Here is a 21,918-nt window from a genome sequence, read left to right on the forward strand (position 1 = left end):
AAGATGTCTGTGAGTTAAAATTTATCTCTTTATATTTTGTTTGCTTATCTGGTCCATTCATGTATTATATCTGTGTACAGCCTAATCTATATTCCTTTCTGCAATCACAGCTACTAAGTTTAACAATGCAATTTTATTAGGTTATTCTGAACACTGCAGCCATCATTTCTGTGCTGCAGAAGCCTGACAGTGACTTTGAGTTTTGGGCGGATGCGAGTTCAGAAGGGGAAGAAGATGATGACGATGATGATGTAGAAATTCCAGTGTCTGTAAGTTACGTACTAACTAATGCAGGAATGTACAGTTAAATTCCATTACAACAAACACCAATACAATGAAATTTTCGTTTCAACAAAATGAGTTATTAGTCCCAATTTAGTTCCTGTTTCATTGCTTGTATTCCATTACAACGAAATTCCCGTTACAACAAGCAAGATTTGTGGTCCCTTAAAGTTCGTTGTAACTGGATTTCACTGTATTACTTTTGCTACTCTCTTTATGTGTTTCAAGAAGGAAAACTATCATCTGTATCTGTATTTTTTGACATTTATTAATCACAACTCTTTAAAACAACATTTAACTGTATTAAAATGTAACTATTCCATGTTCTATATCTATGAGTGTCTATGAGCGTCAAATGTATGCTAAATAGGGTAACGACCACAGTAATTGACACTTAAGAAAAGTCCTTCAACTCATCTCTGTTTTCATAGCTTAGAAAACAAATATTTTCTTACATAAATTTTTGAATAGAGATTTTTTTAAAAATATATGTCTAAAAGTTACCAAAATTACCAGTAATTGGCACCTGATACTCCAGTGTATGACACCTTGTGATCGAGTGATTGGCACATATTAAAAGAACTGGAAAATAACGTTATTTTTTAATATTAGATTACATTTAATTTTTATCATCATCAAAAACATAATTAATGTTAATTTAAAGAAGGTAATTTTACATAAATTAATGGTAAATCACACATCTTGAAGTTGAAAAAGTATTTTAGAGAAATAAAAATAAAGTTGGAGTATTGCATGTAAAAAAATATCGAGATTAATGCTGTTCCATCATGGTATGCAGTTTTGATTTCACGAATTGTAGCTGTTTCCACAGTAAAAGGAACATCACCTGATAATTCTAAGGGGCCGGCCATAAAAAAGCAGACGATTCTCTACAGTCGCAAAGTTACTGTGGTGCCCACACATATTGTTTTTTTTTTTTTTATTGTTTCACTTTAAAATTTAACTGTAGAATCTGTAGGATTCAAATCAATAGTACAACCTATATAATGTAGTTGCTGCATATCTTTACTAATAATAAAGATGAAAGTCTGTCCGGAGGATGTCTGTGACGCGCATAGCGCCTAGCCGATTTTCATGAAATTTGGCACAAAGTTAGTTTGTAGCATAGGGTGCACCTTGAAGCGATTTTTCAAAAATTTGATGTGGTTTGTTTTCTATTCCAATTTTAGGAACAAAATTATCATAAGAACGACGAGTAAATTACGAAATTATCATAACGTGGAACTGTAACATGGGTACAAGCCAATTGGCGAGAAAATTCACCATACATCATTTACGAAATTGTCATAACGTGAAACCGTAACATGGAAACAAACCAATTGGCAAGATACAAAACTATCATAACGTGGAACCGTAACATAGGTACAAGCCAACTGGTAAGCCCAACCTTTCAATTTTCCTATTACGGGCAAAGCAGTGCGGGTACCACTAGTGTATCATAAATTAAACAACACATTAGTGACTATTATTGGCACATGTGCCAATTACTGGGGACTAGCAAAACTGAAGCACCACTAAATGGCATCCATCATTATTTCAAAAATCCAAAAAGGGACAAAAATATACTTCTTCCAATTAAAAGTAACACCTTTCAACTAAATAAAACTTTTGACTACCAAAATTAAAAATATATTTTAGTCAGATTTTAATGGATTGATGTGCAAGTGCATGCTTCCCTTAAGCCAGAGAATAAGCTTTTGCAACAAAACTGCTGATTTGACACAAGCTAAAAATGTTTCTCTTTCCTATGCACTGCTACCATTTAGTAACATGAATTGAAGTTATACTCTTTGAGGTAAATGTACATTCAGTTGGTATATAGCCTTCTACTTTTAAAAGATTGGATATGAATCTTATTTTAGGACATTTTTGTTGGAAGTGCCAACCACTGGTGACCTGCCAATTACTGGGGATGTTACCCTAGTTAGTTTTCTTTTATTTTTCCCTATGATATTGGTAGTTATCAATAATGTTTTATCATAGACCAGTGTTTCCCAAACTTGGCTTGAGTACTCCTCACACCTAATATGCTGATATCTACTGGGTGATACATAAAATACACTGCTTGACAATTGCTAAGGAACAATTACCTTTTCTGAAATAGTTAAGAATAGACAATGATTAAAGAAACAGAACAAAATATATAGTTAGTAAGGAGGATGTGCCTTTATTATAAGTACAAAATAATACAGATATTCAGATATTACTGCATAATGAAGTAAAAACTTAAAAATAAAAAAATAATCGTACTTACATGATTTTCATACAACAACAAAAATATGATCTAGGTCAGAATGATGGAGACATAAGTACCTTAATATGATGTATGATTACCAGGGACACTAAAGCACAATTTACATATGTTTTCCATACTCCCCATTAATCATTGAGGAGTGCTTGGGAGATGTTTTCCTACTTCTCTCTCAATGCGGATTTGAGTTCTTGTACTGTTCTGGAAGCGACAGTTCCTCGCACAACACTTCTGCCAAGTACCTCCCCGACAAGTTTCATCGGGTTTAAGTCGGGAAAGTAAGCAGACCACTGCTTTCGGAGAATGTTTTCACTTTGCAGTGTGTCTGACACTTCAATGTTCCAGTGTGGCCATGTATCGTCGTCCGTAAAGAGAAAGTGTGGACCTACGGCCCCCCTAAAAAGACAAACATGTTCCAGCACAACATCTCTGCAATACATTTGCGACGTATTGCTTTCTTATTAAAAAATGTGAAGCGGTGTTCTGCCATTGGGCATGACCCCTGCCCACACCATGACCCCTGGGCCGTACCGATCACGTTCACAAATTTTTGTGCAGCTATCTGTCCAGTTGTGAAATTTCTGTTCTTTTTTGCCATGAAGGCTACATAGCGATCCTCTGAAGGTGTGGTGCTTCTACCACGACCCCCGGCATGCTTTTGCAAAGCATTTCCACTTTCAGCGGCCTTCTTTGATCGGGAGATGGCACTTTTTGATACACCCATTGCAGCAGCCACAGTGGTGACACTTTGACCTGCTTCTAGACGTCAAACGGCTCGTCTACGATCGTAGATACTCAAATGATGTCTTGCTGACATTTTACTCTTAAATATTTCAAGAACCAAACAGAATTTCAGAGAAAAACCTTTTTAACATCCAGCACTATTTTTGTTAAAAACCAAACAGTGTGAATTTTCGTACGAATCTCAAGCATGTATGCACTGTTTTTTATACAGATAACGAGTCTTGGTCTACCACGGCATTTGAACTTGAATTTATTTCCATTGGCCAGGTGGTTGAGGTACAAATTCGCATAAATCATTTGTTCCTTAGCAATTGTCAAGCAGTGTATATTTCTCAAAGCATGAATAATTTTGTCATGTGATAAAGAACTCTAAAACACAATATAATGTAAACCAGCTTGCAAACATACTGCGAGAATTAAAAGAAAGAAGAAAAGTGTAGTTAAGCAAAAAAGATCATCATTTACAGTGGCAAACCTAAGGGTTGCTAAGACCCGATAGCAAGAAGGGTGGCAATTCAGAATTGGCCAAGATTATTTTGAAAAATATTATGTTTTTTAAGTAAAATACTTAACACTAGAACGGCCAAAACGGTCATTTTGATCACGAACAAATTTAAAATATGCTAATTTTTTTTTGTTTTTCACTAATCCCTTTGATGTACTTTGGCTTATAATCTTTATTTGTAAGTAATTGTTCCTTTGAAAATCAGTGTGATAATTCTGCTATGTAACACTAAATGTTATGTAATCAAACTGCTATATAGTTCTAAAATAAATAAATTACAATTTTGAAATAATGATCTTGATACAGACTTGCCAACTTTCCAAATTTAACCCGGTAATGCCGGATTTTTGCCGCGTCTTCCAGGTTACCGGACTTTTTTTTTTCCGGAATTCCTCTGATTTCTCCGTCGGTAATCAAAAGAACGTGTACGGATTTGAATTTTCTTCCGTTGTAGATGGCGACTTTCCTTTACCTACTGCGAGTCTCCAATTGGTTCACTCTTCTAACGATCGCTATTCAACATGACGTCATAGATCGCTCTGTGGCAGCGCCAAACTCAACGTTGTTCCCCGTTGTCGGCGGCCCCAAATCTTTCCACTCAGCAAGATTGTTTGAGATGTTTGGCATCGTGCCAAATAACGTGTTCGTGCGCGCTTGCTACTTTGTTTACATTAGCTACTGCAGACTGCGGAGTGTGTAGGCAAGAATGTTAAGAAAGCTTCGGAAAAGTTTTGAATTATGGTGGAACTTGACGATGTCTGGAAGAAAATATAATTATATCTTTAACAAGTCTTACAGTGTTGATTATTCATTCATTATAGAATCAAGAAAAGGTCAGCAGTTTGTGTTTTGCTCTTCGTGCTGTTGCGATTTTTTCATAGCCCATAAAGGAAAAGGAGATGTTATTTCTCATATTCGCACGAAAAAACACCGGGACAGTAAACAAAGTGTTGAAAATAATCAAACTTTGAGTTTTCCCCCGACCTAGTAGCTCTTCCAATGCTGGTATCCAAGCTGAGTGTTTGTTCACATCGTTCTTAATGGAACACAACATACAAGAGATCACTGCTGTTATTTAAATATGTATGTAAAATATTATTTTAGAATAACCATAATTATTATTAAACAAGATGTTTATAAAATATATATTAAAGTAAGAACAACAATCAATGGAATGTATTCAATCACATTAGGGATGTCTCAATAAATTAACTCCGGTAAATATTACAGAATTTTTTTCCTTAGTATTCAATGTAATTTTGTTGTAATATGTGTTGATCACAATTTTTTAGTACTCGATGGAATAGTTGCAGGATTTTCTCATGCAAATTGCAGGAATTTTCATTTTTCAAGGTTAGCAGGTCTGTTGATATGGAATGAATAAATACCCTTTTGCAATGGAGTAACAGTAGTAAACAATGTTGATTTTGTACTAATTAGTAAATTGATTGTAGACACTTGGTTTGGAATTTCAGGGAACCCCTTTCTCAATGCTGCAAAATGTAAGCTTTTGAATGTTAAATTATACAAGTAACAAAGTGGAACAAAATACTGGAGCAAAACAAACAAAATTTAACTAAGCAATAAATTTTGACTCTAGGTTTTGTTTTGTTTGTTTTTTTTTGATCTCCTGATTTTTACGATTTAAACTGTCTTCCACCTGGTTGCTTTTCTCAAATGACTTTACATCCAAAAGTTCATCCTTCAATGCATTGAAAAGGGGATTCTTTGAATCCCTGAAATACCAATCAATTTGCTAAATTGTACTACACATTTATTGTTTACTACTGTTACTAATAATGATCTTGATGTTGGTTGCACTGCTAAATTTTTTTGAAGAGTTTAAAGCTTGTTTGCAAATTTATTTTTTATAAATTTAAAATTTAAAATCGTTTTTCATCAAAAATTTTGTGCAGTATATTCTGAGAAGATTTTTCTGAAACTTGTGCTTGAGATAAAAAAAAAAGTTAACCTTATTCAATTTCATTTTAGGATCGATGGTTATGCAGAACTTGTGGCAGTCTCAACAAACCACCCATGAGATATTGTTTAGCATGCTTTGATCAAAGAGCTGGATGGTTGCCTGAAAAAAGGAAAGATTATGAACTGTGGAAAATGGCTTTTAGGAAGAAAAGGCAAACTGCTAGGGACAAGTACCGAAGCAGAAATCCTCATGCTAAATCAAGCGAGCACCATTCTGAAGACTCTTCAAACTCTTTCGAAAGTAAAGACTCAGACTTTTCAGCGGAATCACCAAGTTTTTTCAACTCTTCTCAGGAAACTGTTGATTCCTTAGGTATGTCTCAAGGTACATCTGCCAGTTCGTTGTTGAACGGCATCAGCTCTTCTTGTCCGTCTCTTCAAACATCTGGCTTTGAGAGTTCTCAGACAGAGACGACACATGATTCTGCTGGTTTATCACAAGGTTCTTCTTTAAGCCTGTCTCAAAATGATTATAATTCTTCAAACCCATCTCTACAATCAAATGACTTTTTAAGTTCTTCGCGGAGTGCTGATTATTTTGTGCAAATTTCTGGAGGCAAATCTATCAGTTCATCAGAATTAGGAGCTTGTTCTTCCAGTCCTTTGGAAGCATTCAGCATATTAAACTCATATGATGACTGCAATTATCCTTCGTCTCAAGAGCGCTTGAATGATCCTAAGAATTTGAGAATTTCTTTAAGCCAGAAGGGCAATGCAGAACTAAATATTTCACCCAGCGAAAAGTTGTGTATTATTTGTTGTTCGAGTCCTGCATTGGGTTCCATCATACATGGAAAATTTGCACACCAAGCGACATGTTACAGGTGTGCACGGACATTGCAGAAGCAAAAAAAGCGGTGTCCTATTTGCCGCAGAAATATTCAGAAAGTTGTGCATCAGATAGTGTGATCCATAACTCTGAAAAAATCCCTTTTTCCTCTAGGTTTCTAAAAGTCTTTGCTATCTAATTAGATCCCTAGTCCTCGCAATATTTTTATGAACTGCAGAAAATGTAAGATTAAAATAGGAAATATGTTTATTTTACCTACAGTAAACTCCCGATTATCCGCAGAATTGGGTGGCATAAGTGCCACAGATAATAAAAATCGCGAATGAATGGCAAAAAGGCGAAAATGAGGGACTAATAAGGTAAAAATTTTTCTTCCTTAAAAACTTAGTTGTATTGATACATCCTTTCTTCAAACAGTGAAAAATAAACAATACAGTAAAAATATTTTGTATTTTTGCACAACAGAACTTAACATCAATACAGAACAAGTGTACATACGATGAAGAAAGCACAAAAAATGAATAGATAAATAAAACAAAAGCAACTTAGTTTAAATTTGCAGTTTTTCACCAAAAAAAACAGCCATCGGTATTTGCTTTTTACTGCAAAAATACATGTTGTTGATCAACTCGCGGATAAGCTGCTCTACGGATAATCCATAGTCTACTGTATTTAATAACCCATTGCAAAAATGTTTAACTAGTTAAATTGTTCATAAAACTTCAAAGAAATTTCCAATTCTTTTTTACAATAAAAGTGAAAGAAAGAAAAAAACACCCATTGGAGTTAACTTTTCAATGGTTAACTTAGTAATAAAAATATTTTTTAATTGCATGGCAAAAGGTTTGTATGTAAAGTGGAAAATTTTATTTGTGTATTTATTTATTTAATCTGCTTTGATTTCTTAATTGGTTAAGATTTTGCTTAACCCATTTTCGGCCAAAGGTGCGTATACGCACCATTTCAGTAAAGAATTTTTAATTAACGCTGTTTCGTATATTTTTTACAAATTTTATTTTTATGCTATTTTAAAAGGTTTTGAAGGCATCTATAAAATAATAGTAATTCATTTGGAGCAAGCACTTTCTTTGGAGAAAATTTCAAAATATGCTTGTTTTTTACCTTGAAACGTTGACTGTCAAATTCGACTTTTTGAAATTGTATAATTAATCCACTTGAGATTAATCGCACGTTCTTATAAAGAGTTAAAGTTGTAAATTCTATAGATAAAATAAAAATTAAAATAATGTCATAAAAAATCTTATAAATCATTATTCAAATTTAATGGTGCGTAAACGCACCATTGGGGGGGGGGGGCGAATGCATGAACAATAATCAAAAATTGAAAACCTAGTTTTTATGCAAGAAATCGTACGTTTTTTTCTTTTTTTTTTGCAAATTGTTGTAATTTCATTTAAATTTGTCTAATAGATGTGTCTAAATCATGTGTCCTAATAGATTTGTCTATTTTTTTTTTCAAAAAAATATGCTAATGACAATAATAGTCACGATTTCCAATTTTCCGCAACCGACTTGAAAAGATTTTTAGGCATACTAATTCTTTCTGGATACCATTCTCTTCCCCAAGCAGATATGTACTGGTCTTTAGATGATGATAAAGGACTGCCAATAATTTGGAAAAGCACGAGTCGAATCAGATTTAAAAACATAAAACAAAATATCCATTTATCCGATAACTCTTGCCTTGATAAAACAGACAAGTTCGCTAAATTACGCCCATTTTTCCAGCATATAAAAAAACGTATCTACAATTTGGAATCTTTTCTCAAAATTTGTCAATTGATGAAGAGATGGTGCCTTATTTTAGAAGGCATTCATCAAAAATGTTCATAAAGGGAAAGCCAGTAAGGTTTGGATTCAAACTTTGGTGTTTGTGCTCATCAGACGGATACCTTTTCCAATTCATTCTGTATGAAGGTGCTGAGACTAGCAGTAATCAACAAAAAATGCCATTAGGAACAAGTGTTATTATGAAATTATTTAACGTTGTTCCAAAACCTGAAATGCGCAAAATATGTTTTGATTACTTTTTTTCTTCCTACAGTTTATTCCAAATTTTGAAAGAAAGGTTTTATTTTTCTTTTTTTGCATCTGGAACAGCTCGCGAAAATCGCATTGCTGAATGCGTATTGAATGACCCCAAAAATATTAAAAAAAAAAAAAAAACTCGGGGCTCCTATGATTTTGCATTCAACAAGGATGCAAAGACATTGACTATCAAATAGAACGACAATGCTGTACCAGCAATTGTTACCATTAATGGGACCGTTTTGCCAATTGTAAATGCCAAACGCATAGCCGCAGTGAATGAAATGAAATTTATATTTCACAACCCAACTTTATTTTGGACTACAATAAGTATATGGGAGGCGTTGACCTGCATGACAATGCTATAGCAAATTACCAGATCAGAATTCAAAGCAAAAAATGGTGGTTTCCATTATTTACAAATATTATTGATAGTGTGATAGTGAATTCATGAAAGCTACATAGAATTGCTAATAACACAAAAATGCCACTTACAGACTTTAGGTCATACATAGCGATTGCCTTATTAAAAGCCGATTTCAAGGACAATCTATTTGGGGAAAATACGGTACAAATAACACATCCAAACAAGGGTCGTCTATCATCCACAGCTCTACCGAAAGAAATACGGTCTGATATAATCGTATATACCATAAATGAACACGAAGAAGAAGCCTGCAGATGATGTAAAGTGCGCAAAAACCACATGATTTATTTGTGCCTCAAATGCAGTCCATTTACATCCAAAATGCTTCGAAAATTTTCATTTAAAAATGTAAAAATTCGACTAAGAATAATATTGTTCCACTGAAATATTTGTTCATTGATTTGGCAAATGGTGCGTATATGCACCATTTTATTTTTTAATTAAATATTTTTTTCAATGCAAGAAACTTTTTGTGTCTTAATGGATGTATTTTAAGAAAATATTACCACATTTTATAAAATTTCCATGCTCGGCCTGAAATGGGTTAAAAGTAGAAAAAATAGTAGGAAAGAAAACTTGTTTAACATATGCCATTCATTGTTTAATTTTATTTTTAAGTGTTCTATTCATTAAAAGGCTACTAAAGTAGATAAAAAATTAATTTCTTGCAATCATGTACTAAAGTATTGCTTTTCAGTGTCTTATAACTTGCTTTCATCTATGATACTATTTTAAGAATTTGACATCAACTTTCAGTCATAGGTTTTGCCAAGTACAATTTATTACAATAAGTCTCTTTCTTATGTATATGCAATATCCAGCAGTTTCATTTTACCAATGCTTTATGAAATTCTACACTTCCTTAGAGTTATATAAAGCAGGGGTTCCCAAACCTGGCGCCATGGCACCCTAGGGTGCCTCAGAGAGTGAGGCGGGAGATGCTGCGAAATGTCCATGATATCAATATATATACATAAAAGGGTGCCATGAGAAAATTCTAATTCTTCAAAGGGTGCCATGAATCGGGAAAAGAATGAGGTACCCCTGATCTAGAGTAATTTGTTTTGCTAATTTTCATATTTCTTTCTTTTTCTTGAATTGGTTTCTTTCATCTTATGCATTGTCTTCTCTTTTGCTTGCTCAATTAATTTGAAACCTTGTATATGTCTTTATTTATATATGTCAGGCAAGAACAGTAACGATTAAGTTTTTGTTCCCCCCCTTTTTTTGTGCAGTTTATCTTGCCATGACAAGTTAAATTAAAATTACAACAACAATGTGTTGTAATTCTTAATTAATGTTTTACATGTTTTGTTGATTTATTGCTCATGCCAAATTTTTTTTGGAAAATCGATGAGTAGTTTAGAAAATTGATGAGTTAGTTGATATTGCTTGTACCTAACTTTTTTAGGTTTCTTAAATTAAAATTGAGATTAAATTATAGATTGTTGTGAAGGTGACATAAGGTTTTTTTATGTTTAATCTGAATTACAAGTAATATTGGGAGTACCCTTCTCACCATTTTAAAATTCCTACAAATTGGATTGCTTCCTAGAAACCAGGTAGCAGAAACCTTACGCTGTGACGTGTGTCGCAGATTCTTAAGAAAGTCTACATGCTATTCCTTAGTTGGGAGAAAAAAAAAAAAAAAACCTAAAATTTGTAAAGAAGTAAGAATCTTAAATTTCAGCTAATGAAGATTTGTACATTTTTTTTGGGGGGGGGGGGGATATAATCCACAGATAGCATCTACTTGCAATTTACCTCCAATACTGAAGTCTTAAACATTTATATTTTTTGAGATTTATATTTTTGATAATAAAAGAACAATGATAGGGAGGGGGGGGGGGGCTCCAGGGAAAAAAAACGAAAGTTAAGGGTGATTCTGAATTTCTCCCCAGCAAATTCTAAGAAACCTAAGTCCCAAATATTTAGGCAGTCTTTAGTGATGTAAAAATGGAGGGGGGGGGGGGGAGGTGTAGAAAAATCGAAAACTAGAGTTTTAAAAACATTAATGTAGACAATCTTTGATGAGTTAATGAAAAAGGATTTCCGGTATTTTAAACCAAAAATTTCTCCCAGCTAGAGTATTAAAAACAGGGGTAATTTCAGGATATATTTGGATGACTGAAGGAAGAGTGTGTACGGGACACACTGATACTCTCCCACAAAACATTTTAACTGAAGTCTTAAAGCTTCCCTTTTAAGTGAAATTCCTAAACTGCTGTCTTAAAAGTGCAATTTTAGACTGTGTTTAGTGAACATTGGGAGTGGGGTTTGGGGTCCCTCCCTCCGAAAGTTTTTCAGAACTGAAGCATCGAGATCTTTGCTTTTGGTAATCTTTGATGGATGAAGGTTAGGGGATTTGAAGGGGATTCTAATTAGGGAATTCTAAAATTGATCTCCCGATCAATTTTAGAAATTGAAGTTTTAAACCTTTAAGGTTGTCTTTAGTGATGTATTAGTGTGAGCAAGCTGGAGAGAGGGGGGGGGGAGTCAGTTTGTATAAAAGTTTTTGAAATTGAAGTCACAAAACCCGCAAATTGAAGACAAATTTAATGAACTTATGGAAGGAAATCACAGTGGTTCACTCCTTTAAAATTATCCATGCTAAAATATTGAAATGCTATTCCAGGATATCTTTGGGCGAGTTAAAAATTAGAGGATTCGGTGTGTCTCAAATTTTTTGAAATCGAAGTTTTAAAACTTTAGGTTGTCTTTTGGCAATGTCTTTTTATAAAAAAAAATCTAAAACACTCTCTTACGCAGTCCTTGGTGAACACAGGAGAAAAGGTGCAGGAAGGAGTTCCACCCCCCCCTGCCGGAAAAAACATTTTTTTCTGAAATTTTAAAAACTCTTATGGATGACTTAAGAAATATGACAATCAGAAGCAATTTTAGAACTCCCAGTTTGAAAACATTGCTGTAAGAGAGTACCTGAACCCTATTGTTTCCCCGAACATTACCAAATTGGCCTACATTATATGTAGGCCCTTATATAATATGAAACATATATGATATACGTTTTTAAGACTTCACTTTAAAAAAATTCCAGGGGAAGCCCCTGGAACCCCCTTCTCTGTAGTTGTCTAAACTTACATTTTCGGAACTACAACATGGAAAAAAAATACGTGGAAGACACCCACTCACAGAGGGAAAAAAACACGCTTTGAATACTACACTTAAAACTAGGTTCATATTGTTAAAAAATCAAAAACTTAAAACTCAAATCAAGCACATTCCAAAAGTGGCGTAATTAAAATCAATAATGTTATATATTTTATTGATATATCAGTTTTTCCTTAAGCATGCATGTTTGTGTGTTTGGGATGATGGGCTCAAAATATTTTCCTTCTTGAACACATCACTAAACTTGCATCTTGCATCCTTTCTCTTGTCAAAGCTATTTTTTCAATTTTTTTTTTTTTTTCAATATTATTGAATATTTTCTTATGACTTTTTTGTTAGCAATAGTTTACAATACGCCAGTCTTTTCCTTAATTTTGTTTCCTAATTCTGCGGGAAAGTAAATAACAAATAATTTTTGATATCTAAAAAAGTCTTCTAAATTTGGCAATTGTTTGTAAATATTTTTCCTGTCAAATAATTTATTGTGTTAATTTTTTTTTTTTAATTTGAAATAAAGGATTTTTAGTTATTCATGGTGTCACTATTTTTTTAGCTACATTCTTTAGAGCAGGGTTTCTCAACCTTTCAACCTCTTCGTCACTTTGAAAATTCATGTGAAGATGTCCCCCCCCCAATCTTGGCCCCATAATTACCATTAATATATGAAGTCCAATTCAAGTAGTATAACAGGAAAAAGGGGAATTTGGAACTGAAGCTAAATGTTTAATGAAAAATATAGATAAGTTACACGAAATTTAGTGTTCCAACACCTAACTTTATTTTGAACACATTAAATCAAAAAACTAACTACAAGTTAATTTGAGGTTATCTAGGTATAGTAAGCATGGGGTAAGCATGTAGTAAGCTAGGTGTAGTACCTTTCACTTTCGCAGCATGAAAGAAAACACTGCCACCCTTTGTCATTGATAATTTTTTGAATATTAGATGTTGCCTAACAATGACAAAGTAGCATCTGGCTACTTTCAATGCCTTGCTAAAAGTTTTGACCATTTGTCTGCTGTTGCCAAAAATCCAGGTTCGGTGATGTGTAAATGAAAATTGCACTATAAACCTCAAAACAGAAGGTCTTAATGTCGAAAATAGTTACATCTGATATTGAAATTGAGCAAATTACACCAAGTTTCACTATTTTCTGCGTTGGGGGGGGGGGGGGGGGGGAGGGGGAGGGGGATTACACTACAAATGACCGCCCTGGATGAGACCTATGCTAGGTATGCCACGCCACTGGGTAAAATGAAGATAATTTCAGAGCAATAAGGTATACATGATGGATATATTTGTGTAAAATTTCTAGATGAGAAAAAAATTTGTTTTTAAATTGAGGCAGTAAGAAGCAAAGGTATGTAAGTGGCAAAATTAAAAATTTGGAGATAACCAGTACAAATGGTAGGTGAACCTCTCTTCTGTCTTGGGGCCAGAGATGGCACTAGTACCCCTGGTAAGTGCTGCTGTACAGCATGATTTAGAAAAAAATTCAATGAAAGCCTACCTAGGACGTTATCTTTATCGTCGTTTTACTCAAAACTTGGAAATGTCCATTTACATCCCTTTGCTTCTCTCTGCCTCAATTGTTATCTTTATTTGCTGCCTTTAACTTTATTCATAAGTTCTTTCAGTATAAGTGAACTTAGTTTCTGTGCACGCAAAAATATTTGCTGATAAGTAATTAAAGCAATCTTCTAAATGTTCTATGGAAAAACTAGAAATGGATTTTCTATGTTCTATGGAAAAACTCATAAATGGATTTTACTAAAATATGTTTTTAACTAAAAATTCGCAGAGTTAAATGTACAATTTACAGTTTTTTTTTTTTTACTTTGTGTTTTCCGAGATCAGAATTTTCCTTAAAGCTGTGTTTTCCAGCGAGTTTTCAAAGAAAAATAATTGGAATGAAACACTGCTTTTAATCACTAATTGACCAGTTTCAAGACCTTTTAATTTATTTTCCTAGTTTCAGAAAAGTTTTATTCATAATTCAGTAAATATATGAATTAAACTCACAACTTTCAGAATTAGTTCCAAAAAAGCTTAACATTATATTGCTGTACATTACAAATAAAGTAGCATCTATTTCACTAAGTAAGATACTCTTTTTAGCCTACTTTCCCAGTAAAAGTCATAGAAAGAAGAAAAAAGCATGAAAGAAGGCTATGCATCTTAAAAATATCCCAAAAAAAAAAAAAAAGTCAAAAATAAATAAAATAGTTGGATAAATATTGAAAAATTAGAAATTGGAAAGTAGGGTATTGAGATGGAGACAAATGTCTGTCTGTCTGTCCCCCCCCCCTAATAACTTTTGAATGAATAGTCCGATCCGAACAAATTTTTTTTTTGTTAGAAAGATCTCGAGGAGGACATCTCATTTCCATAATTCATTTTTTGATTGGATCAATTTTTCGTTCAATTTTGAACAGTTCAAATCTCTTAACATTAGCGCATACGGGGAAACTGAAAGTCAATATTGATTCCGAACTTAAAGGCGGATTTACTTCAAACAAACTTCGTTGGAAATAGCTCTTGACGACCTACTTCCGACTCCGACAATTTTGGGGCTCCTGACTCTGATTCATGTGCCCGAAAATTACTCGGACTCCGACTCCCCAACTTTGAATCTGACTTTGTAGCTTTGGCAAAAATTTATGCACGGGGGAAAAATGACTGACTCCGACTCCTGGAAATTCGACTATGACTCCGACTCCTGTATCAAATAATAAGTCCGACTCCGACTCTGCAAATATTGGTAGACTTGCGGACTTTTTGGGGAAATGACCGATTCCAACTACGCGAGTTTAAAACTTTCAGCTCTCAAACCTAACTCTTTTGTCCCAAAATCAGATGGACTCCTACTCTGACTCCGCAGCCATGGTTTTTACTGTGAAATAATTGTTTTTAATATGTTTTGATTTTATTTTCAAGTTAAAGGTTTAATTTATGTATTCAGTTTTTGGCGGAGAAATTCGGAGTCCTTTATGTTTCTACAAAAAGATATGCGCAGACGATTGTTTTTTCGACAATGAAAATTATTTCTTTAAGTTGATATTTTATTGTTTTCATTTATTTCTGAAAGTACATTAATTCATTCTTAAAATATTTTTTTTTGGCAACAGGGGAAAGGCAAGCGATTTTTTTGTTTTTGATATGATGTATTTATTTTAATTAGCTTTTAATTTGAATTCTTTTTTTTTTTTCCTTTTTGAAATCCACAACTCCAGCGCTCGAATACGCTACCTTGCGGTAATTTACATAACTGCCGAAAAAACTAAAACATTGCGTTCCACGTATGTCTGTTGAGTAAACATAGGCAGTTTGTTATGAGTATTTATTAACGCATTCGATGTGTCTTGGATTGCTTTCAGCAATAGAAAGTGTTTTTTCCCTTAATGTTATTCTCGAGCTCCTCAAAATAATGTTAGTCTTTATTATTTCATTCTAAAAAGTGAGTTGACTGTCGTAAGTGGCATGAAATCCTAAACAAAGAAAAACTCTGGATTAACAAACTTCGCATTTGCAAGTCTATTCAAAGCAATTTTTTTTTTTTTTTTTGGAAGAGGATAACTTTATACTAGGTAAATTTTTTTTTATTGTTTTCTGTGAATTTGTAAGAATATGTTTTATTTTTTATCTTAAGCTCAAAAGAAGGATTGTATGCAGTATTATCGTAGAATGGAATGAAAAATGTTTAACGCTGAGAATTTTCATCGCCAAAATAGTGCGATTATATTTTAAGGTTATAGTTTTAGTATTGTGCGAGCAAAGAACACTTGCTTGGCGAGATTTTGCGTGTCAGTTGTAAACCCTTTTTATTTTTTATCATGTGTGGATTAAAATGGTAGAAAGATAACAGAATTCGATAAGTTTAAAGAAAATAATGGAAGATCAATTAAAAAGAAAACTACCGCCATGTAAATGTATCCGTGAGAATTTTATTGATGATGCATAATTCAGAAATTAGAAACATACGAAACCGAATGTAAAACAATTAGCGCTAGCCAAACAAAACAAAGATCTTTCACCTTCCTCTTTTGATAACACTGATAAACAAAGGTTTATTTACATGAAATATTTATAGTGTTCATATGGCTACAATAAAAATGTAGTTTCATCAAGAATTGATAAATTTTGAAATCGACATCGTGGAAATGACTGCTTACAACTACGAACTACGAAATTTGTATTAATTTCTAATGTTTAGTAATGCTTCTTGAATTCTAATTTCTTTTTACATGGGCCAGAATATCTATAAGACTTTGAAAATTGATTTAAAAAGAATAAAACAAAAAAGTTATGCATACAAACAAAAATTACTATAAAAAAAATGTGAGAACGTACGTTATGTGTATGTTAGGGTATAGTGCCAAAATAAATATCTTTAGATGTTAAAGGTACTAAGATAATTCATGCTTATCTGATGGATATCATTTGGAGAGACCCCGGTATCGTGATTCCGCAGGCGGGGAAGAAATGGTGATAGCCCGACACCTTCTGCAATTCCAATACATTCTTCGGGAGCTGAAATATTTTGTTTAAGACATTATTTTGTACGCACATAAAATATTAGACTCGAATCATTTTTATATAGTCGCATCGAACAGTGGTTCTTCCGTCTTAGGTGTGGTGGGACACCCAGGTTCTGAAATATTAGGTATGAACGGTGTAGAATACATCACAACAATAACAATCATGATTAGTTCCAGATAAACTATTTATTTTTCATTTACTTTCCTCTTTTCTTCTTTAATTTCATCATTATAACACAAGAGAAATATCACTCATGACCTTAATATACATGTATACACTAATCAGATTCATCAACCACTATGTATATGGATGTGCAGCAATCGCCGCGCACATTATGTACATAATTAATACCAATTTAAAGAAAGGAGATGATACTTATCAATATCACATTTTACGAAGGAGATAGGGTCCCGATTTTCGTGTCGATGCCGACGGCACGCACCCATTCGCCATCAAAAGTAGCCGGTCAAACTCAAAAATAATACGAACTAAAAAAAGAATCCATCACTATCCCCAGGCCATGCCGATCTGACTCGCTTCCACGACGCGACCCCGTAGCATCAAAAAACCGTTGCCAAACGGGAGAAAAACTCCCCATTGCCCGTAAGAGACAACCCAACTCGATGGACCTGGAGCGCCGCCACTTCGAGTGAAGTAGAGGCAAAGCCGATGCATTGTACGGATCGAAGTGGGGTGGAGTCGCGACGAAGAATGAGGTAACTGATCAAGATTGTAGGCGGGAGTGCTGCAAATGAGAGGAATTAACAATCGTGGTACTGGAAGTTACCACATCCTCCCCTTCGAAAGGATGAAAAAAAAAGAGGAACTCCAAGTGGGAAGACACAGAAGTGTGGAACGGAGCATTGTCGAAGATGTACAATAGTGAGCCAAGGAGGTGGTAGCACCAGAACCCAGGGCAGAAGTTGTCGGCATACAAAAGAGACGAAAGTGACAGAGTCTCATGGTCAAAACGTGAATACAACCAGAATGCGGAAGAAATGAAAACAATATATACATGACAAAGAAAATCGTGTGGGAATACATTGCATGCGTCATGTGTACATAGGTATTGGGGAATATAGCAAGCACTGAAAACCAAAATGACAAACAGAAACGACTTATATTATGATACATGTGACACCCTTCATTGGTACACATAACACAAAAATACTGTCATAAATTTTTCTCATGATTAAATAGCACATACTACACTTCATTCTGTCTTAAGCTGCAGGAATACCAATTGACAATTAAATACCATTTCAACAAATTGTTCCTGGAAAAAAATGTATATACATATAACAATTCAATTATGTACAATTTACACGTCCAACAATACATGTATGCAAAAAAACAAGTAGAATTAAAAAAAAAAAACATTTCGTACATGTGGTGGCCAGCCACAATTTGTAAAAACATATGAGAAGTACATACATAAGAAACATTACAATTGAGTACTCATAAAAATGTGTCAGGTAAAACCAGAATATGCAACAAACATATATGTACTAAAACCAGTTGCACAAAACAATATGGATCCTTAAAAAAAACAAATATTGAAAATATAAAAAATACCAAATGCATGCAGGAGGGAAAACGGTTGGTGGTGCAGCGCTGCAGAGACATTAGGTCGCACAGAGGACGGAATGCTAGGGATCCCAAGCAGGAATAGGAATGCTAAAAGATTTAAATGCACAATAAATAATACAAATCTTACGAATTGTTGCTAAGGCATTCACATAAAAAATATTGACTGTTGCTAAAAAGAAAAGATAACTTTGACCTAGGCACATAAATACATTTGGAGTGCAGACAGAAAAGATATATATTATGGCATATTAAGAGTACCAGGAAATGTCCACAGGATTTTTGTATGGTTGAAATCCAAAAGGTAGTGTGGCTGTTGAACACAGGAGCAGGTGTACCAGACGATCAAACAGAAGCCTAGGATAGCTTGAGCACACAAGTCCTCATGGCATGGAACGGGAAAAAAAAATGCAGCTGACACACGGGCACATTGGAGCATATGGGGTCGCAGGGGTGTCTCACCATCACTGGGTAACCACAGCATAGGACAGGCCTCGTCCAGGTAGGAAGCCTAGATGATTGGATCCAGGGTGATCAATTCCGGAACAGAACATCAAGACTCAGATGAGGATCAGGCCAGGTGGTTCGATGGGTCACTGTTGCAGACTTACGGTGAGCTCCAAATCATCTCGCAGGTCGAAGCCGGCACATGACACAGGGGCGTTGCGGCAGGAGGACTAGATGGGCTGCTTGGAGGCACGGGGACGCAAATTGTATCTAGCTGCTGAAGGAGCAGAAACTTGGATAGGGCTCGGGCTATTGTCATTTTCTGCAGAGGAGAGAGGGAGATTAGAGGCAGAATTCACTGGATTGTAAAGAGGAGGAGGTGTGGAGGCTGCAGGGGCAGTTATTGATGGGTTGCCGTTGGTTTCATTGATATTGGATAGATGGGGTGCCCGAGGAGGGACCAGCAAGATTCTATCAATGTGTACCTTAAATTTGTGGCTGTTTGGGATGTTGGATTTCTGGATTGCAGCCACGACATTAGAAATCATTTTTAAGATGCAGTAGGGTCCGCCGTATGATGGTTTAAATTTGTCTTTTGATTTCAGATACACCAGGTCTCCTTTCTGGAATGTGCGAAGCTTTGCCTTAGGGGCTTGGCGTGCGTTCTGTCTTCTTCGCTTCACCAGTGTGTTCTGGTACGCCCTGTCGTAAATAACCTTGAGCTCGTCAAGTATTTTGTGCAGCTCGAATGCTGCATTGAGTGAAAAGTCTACGTCGATGGTGTCTGTGAGTAAGGATAAGTTCCTCCCAAAGTGAAGGACATTAGGTGGAGTTTTAGTGGTCGAGTGCATGGTGGCATTGTAGATTGCTTTGTGGACTGCTATAGCATATTCAAAAGACTTGTTCTGAGCCATAAGGGCGTTGACTGAAGATTTGATCGAGGAATTGATCCTTTCGCTCAAACAGTTGGCTTTGGGATTGCCCGAACATGTGTGCCTCAACTGTATACGAAACAAGTCTTTAAAGGCGTTGAAGACTTCTGCAGTGAACTGTGGTCCGAGGTCTGCAAGCACCATCTCTGGTCTGCCAAATGTTGTCACATATTGGAAAAGCTTCTTGACAACGCATGTGGCAGAGGTGTTTTCAAGAATGTAGAGTTCGATGTGGCGAGAGAAGGCATCTATGACGGTTAAAATTGATTTCCCGTTTGAAAATGGGCCAAGCAAATCCATCGAAATTAATTTCCCTGGAGCGTTAGGTGTTTCAGGAGTTTGGAAAGGTGCCTGCGGAATCTTGTGATGTTTAGATTTGATACATATGTGACAGCTCGCTATGTAATTGATGACATCAACCGACATGTTCTCCCAATAGAACTTGTTTGACAAAATTTGATAAGTCTTCGAAACACCGAGGTGGGTGAGATGGGCGATTGCAAGTGCCTTGGCTTTTAACGTGTTGGGGACAACAATTTTAAAATCTGCATTAGTAGGATCCGTACAGGGTTTCTTGGAAAACAACAAAATTTTTCGTTCTGGGTGTATGCAGTAGTGTTTCCATTTCTCTAAGTTAGTCCGGTTGAGTATGTCATTGTAGATTCGAGAGAGCTTGGTGTCGTGGAGCAATTCTTTTAATAGCCCAGTTTCAGTAATTTCTAATTCAGCATCTCCTGTGGTGTCTTGAACCAAGGTAAGGACTGTTTCTACATCCTTAATTATGTTTGGAGGATGTGATTGGATAAGGTTGCATTCTGTGGGATCGGGAATAAATTGAGGGAGACTGGAGCTGGATATTCCTGCTTGCTCTGGTGAGATTTCAACAATTTCTGGTAGCATGACTTCATCTTCTGGCGTCAGGTCAACAACGGGAGTTATCTCGGGATCGGTCAGGATATTTTGGTTGTCAGCGACACTTGACTGATTGCATGGTGTCCTTGAAATAAAGTCCGCTAAGCGATTTTCCCTCCCCGGCAGGTGGACGAATCTGTATTGGTATTCGCTCAAGCTGAGCAACCAGCGAGTTGTGAGGGATGCAGGTGATGTTGTTTTTGAGTAAACCTTGAGCGGGGCACTGTCAGACAAGATATAAAAGGCACGGTTGTACAGGATGAATTTAAATGCGTGTATTGATTTTACAATGGCCATAAGTTCGACCTTGATTGCAGGATACCTCTTCTCACTCTCAGAGAGAGTCTTGGAAAAGTATGAGACAGGTTTTAAGACGTCTTCCTCTTTTTGCATTAGTACCCCTGCAATTGCAACTAAGCTTGCATCCGTGTTAAGATAGAATTCTTTGCCCCAGTCAGGCTGAATTAGGAAAGGTTTCTTAAAAAAGGTGTCTTGAAGATTCATGAATGCATCATTACACTGTTTAGTCCATATGAAGGAAGACTTTGGGTGGGTGAGACAATTTAGGGGGTGCACCAGGTTTGAGTAATGGTGGATTAGGTTTCGGTAAAAGGCACACAGTCCTAGGAATCTTTTAAGTTGTCGCTTGGTAGTAGGGGGTGGAAAGGAGACAATTTTGGAGATATTTGCTTGAATGGGATGGATCTTTTTTGCAGAAATTTCGAATCCAAGATAGTTGATTGAGGATTTATATAGCTCGCACTTCTTCGCAGAGAGAGTTAGGTTAAACTTGGTTAAGACGGAGAATAATTTGGACAGTTTTCTTGTCATATCGGTGAAGGAGTCAGCACACAGGACAAAATCATCTTGATATGCGAAAATTCCAGGCTCATTTACTTCCTCTAGGACGCAATCTACCAGATTTTGGAAAATAGAGCTTGCGGTACGGACCCCGAAGCAAAGACGTTGATATTTAAAGGTTCCGAAAGGAGTGACGAAAGCAAAACGGTCTCTATACTCCTCAGGAAGGTGAACTTGGTGGTATGCACTTTGTAGATCAAGAGATGAAAAATAGCGGTATTGGGAAATTGCATTAATGATTGTTTGGATCTTCGGAAGTGGGTAGCTAGCATGGCAAATTAAAGCGTTGACCATACGTAAATCAAGCGCAAGCCTGTATTTGGGTGCGGTCACACCGTCACTGCGTTTCTTGACCAGGAGCATTGGGGAAGCCCACTCTGAATTTTCTCTGACTATTATTCCTGCTTCCTGGAGTTGATGGATTTGGTTACGCGCCTCTTCTATCATAGACTGTGGGAG

General features: G+C 35.5%; 1 protein-coding gene across 1 annotated transcript in view; it reads left to right on the plus strand.

Annotated features, from left to right (window-relative positions):
- The window catches only part of LOC129227533 (E3 ubiquitin-protein ligase Mdm2-like), a 53,116-nt gene extending 43,575 nt beyond the window's left edge, over nt 1-9,541 (plus strand). Inside the window, exons 9-10 of the mRNA XM_054862108.1 lie at nt 141-269; nt 5,796-9,541. Of these exons, the coding sequence (XP_054718083.1) occupies nt 141-269; nt 5,796-6,695 (1,029 nt within the window). The 3' untranslated portion in view covers nt 6,696-9,541. The remainder of the gene's footprint in view (nt 1-140; nt 270-5,795) is intronic.
- The last annotated feature ends 12,377 nt before the right edge of the window (nt 9,542-21,918 follow it).

This window comes from Uloborus diversus, chromosome 8 (assembly GCF_026930045.1).
Source record: "Uloborus diversus isolate 005 chromosome 8, Udiv.v.3.1, whole genome shotgun sequence".
Lineage (NCBI taxonomy): Eukaryota > Metazoa > Arthropoda > Arachnida > Araneae > Uloboridae > Uloborus > Uloborus diversus.